Source organism: Cicer arietinum, chromosome 8 (genome assembly GCF_000331145.2).
Source record: "Cicer arietinum cultivar CDC Frontier isolate Library 1 chromosome 8, Cicar.CDCFrontier_v2.0, whole genome shotgun sequence".
NCBI lineage: Eukaryota > Viridiplantae > Streptophyta > Magnoliopsida > Fabales > Fabaceae > Cicer > Cicer arietinum.
Window position 1 is genome coordinate 26,076,513 of NC_021167.2, and position 10,368 is coordinate 26,086,880.

A 10,368-nucleotide genomic window follows, 5' to 3' on the forward strand; every position below is an offset into this window, starting at 1 on the left:
ACGGCCGATGGAAGGTTGGAAGGAGAAACGGGAGATGGAACGGAGGAAATGAATGACGGCGTCAGAAGTCCATGTGATGGACGGTTGTGATTGTGAGAAGTTGAATGGACGGTCTTTGATGAATTGTACTAGTGCTTGTTTTGCGAGGAGGTTTTTGTCGTAAGGACGTAGCATTATGCAAAAGTAAAACGGTTTGGGAGTGTTTTTCTATTATAGCTCCCTACCCTAGTCACTAGGTTTCAGCGCGTACTATGAAAACGACGTCGTTGGAATTGTTTAATTAATAATAAGGTTAGTTTTTTTCACTCGAGTGAGATTCTGAGTTAGTTAGTACTTGAGAATTTGAGATTCATTACTCAAAAAAATTTACTACTATATTTTTTTTGACGAAACATAGAGATTTTTTAAAGGCTTTATTTGTTATAGTTTATTTTAAAAAAATAATCAATTTCTAAAAATAATAATTACTTTACAGATTTTAAAATAAAATAAAATCAGAATTTGAAAGCAATATTAAAAGAGAAACTATTTTGAATATATGAATTTGGTTCCTTTAAAGTAAAAAGTTGGAGTTAATTGATCAAAAATTGATATTATAAGTATTCAATTATACGTGCACAAAATAATAATCATGTATTTAATAATCAACTATTAATATTATTCACTTTATTTTTAAAATGAAAAATGAAATGCTCACTTTACACGAAAAATCCATAATATATATAAGAATGATATTTTTATAAAATTAATAGTATTATTAGTTATTAATTTTTATAAATTAAATTAAGAACATATATCCTAAGTTGATATTTTTTTATAAGAAAGTGGTTGACTTAACAAGGATGAGTGTCTAATAATAATAATAATAAATTTACTTTAAACACTTATTAGAAAACATCAACTTTTATTATTTTTTTTAAAACAATCAAATGATATATTAAAATAAATTAAAAATTCTAAACACAAAGCGTACGAAGAATAAAAATATACAAAGGTACAAAAGTTATCAAACCCAATCAATTAACATTTTTAATCGATGCAGAACAAGAAATACCACTAACATTTGCAACTAGAACCACCTCTGCTTGAGGATTGAGAATGAATATTGAGTACTAATATACATTGTGGTGTAGAAATTAATGAGTACTATTACACAAATACATATACTTACATGAATTGTTATGGTGAATGATACAAAATGGTAACTTGTAACAATGTAGCCCTACATTTAGCTTCTACTAAGAAAAAAATTGTAGGATTTCTATGCATAGGATTGAATTTGGTACTTATAATCTCAAAGAAATTTAGATAAAAAAAAAATAATGAATCAAAGCTTGAACTAAGCAAGGAGAGCAGCCACCTTCTCCGACAACTCGTCCACCGCTTCATCGTTGACCTCCGGAATTGGCTCCTTCTATGGAGAAAGTAATGCCATCAACTTAGTGAGAAGAGAAATTTGAAAAATGTTTACCAAAATTTGTTGTGTTTTTAATCTCTAAAATTTTTACTTTTTATTTTCAGCCTCTATACCAACTTTTTAATCCATATAAATTATAAAACTACGTGTTTTTTGTCCCTGAAGAGGACTAAAAGCATGTCGTTTTGTAATTTGTAGGACTAAAAAATGGGTAGAGAAGAGAGACTAAAAACAAGATTCGAGATAATCATAGGGACTAAACATATTTAATCTAATAAGAAAAATGTAAGATGGATATTATTGTAAGGTATATGAACAATTCAAAAAGTAAATCATAATCAATTATTGTATATTCTGGTGATTTTTCTTTCCAACCAAGAAAGGAGAGTTGAATACTAACCTCAGGATCTTTACTTTGTTTGACATCTATACATTTTGAACCGCTAATGCTGGCACTCTTCAAAAGACTACGCGTGAAGTTCTTCGACGATCCACTTTGTGCATCTGAGTCGCCAGAATCGGTTACCCCGGGAGGGCTATGAAGATTTGATCCAGTTGGCATTTCACAATCATTATTTTGATTGTTTTCGTCCTTCGGAGCAGGAACACGCTCTCTGAAAAAATTCAAAATTCGAAATAGTCAATGCATGCTCTAAAGCAATATTGCAAGTATCGCCTATGAAGGTTGAAGAGACAATAATTAATCTTGATTAAAATTTCAAACCCTAAAAAAGTTATAAACTAAATGAACCTTCAAAAGAACAACACAAAAATATGGTAGTTTATTGTGCAAGTCTACATATCTAGCATTTGAATAGGTTCACAAAGGTTTTATCTAGTAAAAGTAGGGGTTTGCGAAGTTTAACTGAAACTTACCTAGGTAAGGATGCATGTTGTCTCAGCAATGGAGAGCCTCGTTCGCCTTTCCCATAATTGTCTTCGAGATGTGCAAACTGTCGCTTGAACCGATCAACTCCACTGTGTAACACATAACATAATTAAGGACTCAAATCCGAAGAATGCAACAATTTTCAAAAACATGTATTTCTTATATGAGATGCAAGCACAGACGATTATGTAACCATGAATTGTTTCTCCAGAGTCAAAACTATAATTTGTACAAGAATCACCGATAAAAAATGGATAATTAGGTGTTCAAAGTTTTAATAGTGTGAAAAATTAAATGGAGTAATTAGCATTTTGACTCAAGATAATTAGGAGTTCAAAAATATAAATCCATTTGTAAGTGATCAGTGAGCCCTAAGGTCTTTCCTACCTTGGACTGGGGCACCATACCTTCACCCTAAATTTTTTTCATAAAAAAAAAATTAAACTTGTATGCTGATGTTTTGCACATGTATTTGCATAGAAAATATCCAATGGAACCTTGGCACAACAACAGTAAGGGCTCATTTGGTGGTCGTTATAGATATGACAAATTATGATTATAATAAGTCTAATAAGCTCTTATCCTATCAGATGTTTGGTGTGCACCGCATACAATATTTATTTATACAATCCTATTGATAAGTTTGAGATGGAATAGATAATAGCGTGATATGATATAACAAATGATGCAAATGGCAAAATTATCATTTTGTGTGATGACATATTGATGGAAGGAGTCGCGCAATGATTGAGGCGATGAAGTATTTAGCTTAGGAAATAAATTATGATTACTAGACAAAGTTCCAAAGTCAAAACAAGAACTTAGAATGGATTAAGTATTTAGCTTAAGAAATAAATCCTTTAAAAACCATTGTAAAATTCTTAGTATTAAATCCCTACCTCGGATACATGAAGCTTGTTTGATCTCCGCCGCTAAGATATTCTTGGAGCATCTGGGGATGATACTCTAAAATCTGTTCATCACAAATGCATAACAAATTATTGACAAGCCACAAAGCAGAAGATAAAATATTGACCAAATCATTGAAACGAACGGTCACACCTCTCGATATATCAGCTCTCTAACATCATCTTTGGTCAATTTTCTTCTCTCAAACTCAAACTCGAGTTTCGAAATGGGTTGAGTGGATGGTTCACGGTCCACATTTGACAAACCATGAAAGTAAGGATCAGACAGTGCCTGCAATCACACACATAAAAAAAAATAAGGAACTTGGTACGATATATTTTGATTGGTGCATTCGACAAAAATTCCCATTTGTCAACTATTTAGGTAAGTGAATTTCAACCTCTTCGGCTGTTGGACGATCTTTAGGATCAAATGCAAGTAAACGCTCCAGCAAACTAAGAGCCGAAGGATCTACATTTGGAAATTTTTTGGTGAATGGAACCGGTTGCTTTTTTCGCATGCTACTAAGGTACCTTCTAGCCTTCTCATTTCGAATCTGTAAAATTAAGACTAAAATTATTTACAAGAGGACAACGAAGACGAAGTAAAGCAAGCCTGAAAGGCGATTACCAAAACAAATCGTAACGAGAATTGCCAAAACATAAGATATTAAGTGTTTTAAAGCAGGAAACATAGAAGTTTATAATTAATTAATAATTTAATATCATTAGAAATTTGTTTACAAACTACACACTAGATTTGGATTAAACTAAACTAACCCTCGAAATGGATTCGGCAGGAGGAGTACCAAGCAAATCAGTCATGAGATCCAATTGGTGCACCACATTTTTCCCAGGAAACAATGGCTTGCCACTAAGCATTTCTGCAAATATGCATCCAATGCTCCAAATATCAATTGCTGGAGTATACTGCAAAAGACAAGGATTTGAAATTACATAATACCTCAATACTTTATATATTTGATTTCTTATTTTATATATAACCCAGGCAGAGGATGATTGAAAAGGTAACTACTCTAGAAGTTATGAAGCACTAAACAGCCACTAATTTGGAACCGGTCATGTCATTGGCACTGATAACAAATTAGAAAAATAGACACCGACACATATCAGACATCGAACACGTCTTCAATCTGAAGTATCGGTACTACATAGTCTAGAAGCATCAACTCTGAATTCAGGAAGTATTTCCACATCGAAAGTTTCGTATATGCTAATATTCAGAATTTAAATTTAAATGTATGAGACTTAACAAGCGATTACTGGACTAATATAACTAGGATTAACTGGATTTGAAGCATAACATGATAAACAATACAAGAAAGAGGGATGCAAGGCATAGAGAAAGAAAAAAAAAACTTACTTTTGAGAAAAAAGAACCACATAGTTCAGGTGCACGATACCACCGAGTCGCGACGTAGTCCTTAGTATAAGAAGGTTAAATGAATCAGCAAGATGATTAAAAGGATAATTTGTGGACAAAAAATAAATAAATCTGCTGAAAATCTTTAAAAGCAGACAAGAAAAAATAAGTGCAACTGATTGCCATGATATATACAATAGAATGCTTACAGTCCAGAATATAGCTGACGGAGCATCATTAAATGAAACTCGAGCAAGCCCAAAATCGCATATTTTTAGTTTGCAATCAGCATTAGCTAGAATATTTTTTGGCTTCAAATCGCGATGAAACACATTGGCTGCAAGAAAGTTATCATCTTAGTTTAAGATCACCGTCTGCATAACTCGCCAAGGAATTAGTTAAAAGCATACCTGTATGTGTATATTTCAGGCCGCGAAGAAGTTGGTACAAGAAAAATTGATAGTGCTCGGGAGTCAGATCATCATTTGCCTTAATTACTTGATGAAGGTCAGACTCCATCAACTCAAACACAACATAGACGTCCTTGAACTCTCTTCGTGAAGGAGGAAGCATTATATGTTTAATTTCAACTATATCAGGATGTCGAAGCAAACGAAGGAGTTTAATTTCTCTTAGTATTCGTGTGGCATCCGATACATGCTCGAAAACATCATTGATTTTCTTAATTGCAACTTTTTCCCCGTTATGAGTATCCACAGCAGAAACCACAACACCATAACTACCTTTTCCAACTACTTCTTGGACTTGGTAACGACTTGCCTCTCCATACTCGGTAAAAAACTCTACCTCCCCCTGTTCGATAACAATAAACATGTAAAGATAATATAAGCACCACAACTTCATTTGATCTTCTCTTTTAACCTATTGTAAATTCTACATTAACAGATGTAAGGAAGCTATGAAGAACTGACACTGAACATGACATTGACACATAGAAACCGATAATTATTTTAAAATGTCGGAAAAAATTGAATGTGTCGACACCTGTCAAACACTAGACATGCCTTCAGTCCAAGGTGTTGATGCTAGGAAACATCGCGAAACAAAAGCATGATATAAATATATGACTATATCAGACAGTCAAATAGGACACACTCTTGCAAGTTCGCATATACCAAAGATGCCATTAGTGTTAGCACTTCTTCGTATTGAGCTCCATCTATAATTGTAATAGCAAATCAAAATCACACACTAGAAACTTCAGAACACACATGATCAAACACTATCTTAAGATAAGCCATGACATGAGGATAAATCAAAGCCATGGCTGTCATGAAAATTGCTAACTATGAATCTTCCTTAAGAAAAAAATGGTAAGAAAAGATACACTAAGCATGATAAGGCTAACTCAATAACTTATAACCGAATGCTACCTCAATGAAATCAATTACAATATCCACCATCAAAACTCTAGCATTTCCTATTCTTTAGAATCCTCCTCCCATACAAAATTTACACCAAATCCATGCCATGATTTACACACACGCACAAAACAAGTCAAAACCAATATTCCCAACAAAGATACATCCCCAAATTGGAGCAACCAAAATTGATTCTTGAAGTGTAAAATTGATTTTGACATGTTTGGTTGCTCTCAAGAAAAATTGATTTCGCCTCCAGAATTGATTCCAACTTGAATCTAAACGTGAACTTTCCACTAAAACTTATTGTTCAACACATTTTAACGTAACCTTATACAATCATAAACCATTTTACATTCAATTCATTTTTAACTAAAATCAATTCATTCAAAATCAATTTATGTCAACCCAAACATACATACAATAAATAGCAAATCATAAAAAGAAAACAAGAATCATACAAACACAAAAAAGGGTGGATCTTCATTGAGAGAAAGAATAAAAAAACAATCAAACATCATATAACAGTCAAATCACATAAAGAAAAATAAAATAAAAAAGTTAAATTTTTTATATTAAAAAACCAAAAGGGTGGATCTTCATTGAGAGAAAGAATAAAAAAATAAAAAATAAAAAGAACCTTTTTGTGACGATCCATGGAAGAAGGTATGAAATTGGAACGAATAGGAACTTTGAGAAGATTCAAAGAAGAAGGATTGTTGTTCTTGTATTCGACATTGTTAAGGTTGTTGTTTATTGTATTAAGAACATCATTGTTAATAGAAGTACGACGATTGAAGAATCGACGAATGCCATCAACGAGTGTACCTCCACCACCCATATACACTTCAATCTCCTCAATCTTCGCCACTCCTCCAAATCAACATTGCTTCTCTCTCTCTCTCTCTCTCTCTCTTCTTTCTTTTCCTTCCTTTTTCTTCCCACTCTTTTTTCCTTCTCAATTATTTGATTTTTTTATTTTCAGTTTTTTATATTTTAAAACTTTTATTTTTGTATAATTTTATAATTTTGTTTATTTATCATTTTCCTCTTTATATGGGTAATATTTATATTTATTTATTAGATTTGATTTATTTACCAAAAATATAAATATAAATTTGGGTGTAATTTGTATATATTGTTTGTAGTATAACTAATATTCAAAACGATATAAATAAAAATTAACAAGTTGATAAATAGATTAAGTATTACACAAATACTAATATATTTAGAAAAGTTTTCATTTTATACTTACACAAATATCAATATATTTAGAAAAGTTTTCAATTTTTATAAGATTTAGGATTTGTTTTGTAAAATAGAATTCAACTAAACATTCACCAATCAAAATGATAGAGAAAATAAATTAAACTACTATTAAAGTTTTTTTATATAGATGTGGATACTTATTGGGTTGACCGCACCACTTTGAAATTTAAAAAAAAATATTTCACATAAAGTTTAATTTGTCTCCAATACAATAATTTAATACTCTCAAGTAAATGAATGACATTCTTTGTATTATAACAAAAAAATTATTGTGTTCTTTGATTTTCATATGAATCATGGAGTAGCAAATCAGATTACTCTCATTTTTGACCGAAAAACTCTATTACGCTAAAACAAACCTCCAAATTGAACTGCATTATCCTCTTCAAGATTTGACAAAACACATGAAATGTCTAACCTATACAAAACTCCTTGTCACACTTGATAATAAAAAGGCATTTTAAAAAATAAATCTTGAGCAATTTTCAACACTTTACATTTCATCACACAAAGTTGAGAATCGCAATTAGAATACCTCAACTAATCGAGTTCACCTTCCTTTTGCAACTTGTCATTACATTATCCATGCAAAAGTGGATACATTTAATGGAACAATTTTATTTCAAACTATATCAACCAACAATTGTGAAGGCACATTGATGGCACCATCTAGATGTTGGTAAGTGTCATTTGTTAACCAAACACAAGAGACATTATTCGAATATCGTGAATTTTCACTACCATACTGCAAGTAATTGTTAGACAAAAACTCCATACACTCCACTACCAAACTCTCCTCTCACTGAAACAACTTATGCCTCCACCTCAAAACCCTCACCATCATCAAAACCTAGTTGAATAAGAGCATAAGTAGACACCTCTATATCTTATGACAAATAAAATAACTTAGAAAAACAATCCCTCGAAATACCTCGGTAATTTCACGGAACCGACCAAAAAGAGGTTGATCTACTTCCACCAGACTATTTCCCTCAAATTACCATTAAACCACTCATGAGACACAACATTTGCCCCCCTTCAACCAAATTAATGTCCATCAACCAAAAATAACCCCCAGCCACCACACCATTTGCACCCGTGCACTCAACATCGTACTTATGGGATAACACCTTTAACAATTGATCGTCATTATCCACCATTGACCTTCAATGTCATTTATCCAATAGAGTTGAGTTAAAGGTTTTTATATCTCGCACACCTAAATTACTCTACTCTTTAGGTAAATACATCTTATCCCACTTCATGCAGTAAACATTATGCGCTTCTTCACCCTCATCCCATGCTAAATATTGTAAATAAATACTCATTTTTAATTGCAAATAGACCAACCATAGTGTTTTCTATAGAACTATGTTATGGGTTTCAATATACGCCCAAAGAATCTCATCATATTGCAATTAAATGGAATTTAAATATCTTTTGGTACTATTGATTTTGGTCTTTGGTATAACAAAGGTTCACATCTTGATTATGTAGTTTGTTGTGATTTTGATTGTGCTAAAGACAAAATTGAAAGAAAAAGTACAAGTAGATCGTGTCAGTTTCTTGGACAAACTCTTCCAAGTTGATCGTGCAGAAAGAAAAATACTATAGCCTTGTCCACAACTGGTGTTGAATGCATATCGACTGCAAATTATTGTTCACAAATTTTGTGAATGAGAAACCAACTTGACGATTATTCACTAAGGTGCTCAAATATACTTATTTTATGTGATAATACAAGTGCAATAAATCTCTCAAAAGTCCAATTTAATATTCAAGATCAAAATATATTGAGATAAAATATTATTTTATTGGAGATCGTGTGAATAAAAATGATATGAAATTGATTTTTATGATAATCGACTAACTGATACATTTATCAAACCCCTTGTAGAAGATAAATTTAATTTTATAAAAGAAAAATTATGGATTTATAAATAAAAACATCATGTTGGCAATTAATTGAGGATTATCAAAAATCTTGTTAGACATTCTTTTATCCCAAAACAAACTCAAGATGTTATGCTAGGATCCATCATCAAAACAATCTAAAATGAATAACATTATGAATATTTTAAATGTTAGGTTACAAATTAACTCTCCTCAAATGGATACATTATGCATACCCAACTTCTCATTTTCCTTTTTCTATGAAAAGTAACCGTTGACAAACGACTAGTGTATCTCTCTCCAACAAGTACATGTTAGGATACGTAGGGTAATCATTCTTTTCAAGTCGCCTTTTACCAGTTATCTAATCCAAATCATAAAAGTCTTTTTGCAATCAAACTACTATGTTTCCTCTCATCATCACCCATCTAATATTTATCTCTCAACATGTACTTGTCATTTCTGTTTCATCGTTTTAAACCTTGTTAAAAAGAAAATGCACAACTCTTTTATACACATGGCTCGAACTAAAGGATCAAATAAGATAGCACAAATGGAATAGAAAAAATGTTTTTTTCACATCAAGCATCAAGTTCTCCACCACCAAACCAACCTTCAAATTAATCTTCTCCACTAAGCTTCACTCCACCAAGACGAAGTACTCATCAACCTTTAATTGTGATGCTACCTCTTAAGCCACAACCTAAAATGTCTAATATGACCACTCCTCCTCCTCACTTAAGGAAGGCAAAGAAAGCCAGATCCACACTTATGCCCAAACTCGAAGATCATCAAGGATTCAAGCAAGCACAGGAAACAATAGAAAAACCAAAAGCTTGGAAAATATATTCTTAACCATCAAATCTCAGTTTGAAGAAGTCGACTCTCCTCCAAAATCATCCCAACCTTCGCCATAAAAAACTCAACTCCGACAAAACCACCATCATGTTCAAAAATACTAGTTTCAAAAGATCCACGATCACAAAAACTTCATCTTTGAAACCCTTTATTTATATATAACACGAACCTCCAAGCCTACACCAATACCTTTTGAAACTATTTCAAATAAACTATATGCATCTAAAGCTAAGAAAATCCTTTACAAAAAACTATTTCACCAAATGTTCATAAATTCAAACCTACCAAACTACAATCAAAAGACCACCCAATCTAAAAAAAAACCCAAGACTTAACACTCCACTCAAATCCTTCTTTTTCAACATGAA

At 32.0% G+C, this 10,368-nt stretch overlaps 1 protein-coding gene across 2 annotated transcripts; it reads right to left on the reverse strand.

Moving 5' to 3' along the window:
• Positions 1 to 1,062: 1,062 nt before the first annotated feature.
• MAPK14 (mitogen-activated protein kinase) lies at positions 1,063 to 6,929 on the reverse strand. 2 transcript variants are annotated; one of them, XM_012719246.3, is made up of 11 exons: positions 6,621 to 6,929; positions 5,009 to 5,411; positions 4,808 to 4,935; positions 4,599 to 4,658; positions 3,995 to 4,144; positions 3,616 to 3,771; positions 3,369 to 3,506; positions 3,206 to 3,279; positions 2,294 to 2,395; positions 1,818 to 2,031; positions 1,063 to 1,411 (listed from the first exon to the last, which is right to left on the reverse strand). In XM_012719246.3, the coding sequence occupies exons 1-11, from the start codon at positions 6,819 to 6,821 to the stop codon at positions 1,340 to 1,342; spliced, it is 1,698 nt and encodes a 565-aa protein (XP_012574700.1). In that variant the 5' UTR covers positions 6,822 to 6,929; the 3' UTR covers positions 1,063 to 1,339. The 2 variants fall into 2 exon arrangements, with proteins under 2 accessions (XP_012574700.1, XP_004512727.1); XM_004512670.4 differs by having other exon boundaries at positions 1,063 to 1,414.
• Positions 6,930 to 10,368: the final 3,439 nt, after the last annotated feature.

What these genes read in the sequence shown, in the direction of transcription:
- MAPK14 (XM_004512670.4), bottom strand. Translation starts at nt 6,821, where the DNA reads ATGGGTGGTGGAGGTACACTCGTTGATGGCATTCGTCGATTCTTCAAT. An exon ending in CGTCAGCTATATTCTGGACT is followed by an intron (nt 4,659 to 4,807) that starts GTAAGCATTCTA and finishes TCTTATACTAAG; the next exon opens with GACTACGTCGCGACTCGGTG. An exon ending in GAGAGCTGATATATCGAGAG is followed by an intron (nt 3,280 to 3,368) that starts GTGTGACCGTTC and finishes TGTGATGAACAG; the next exon opens with ATTTTAGAGTATCATCCCCA.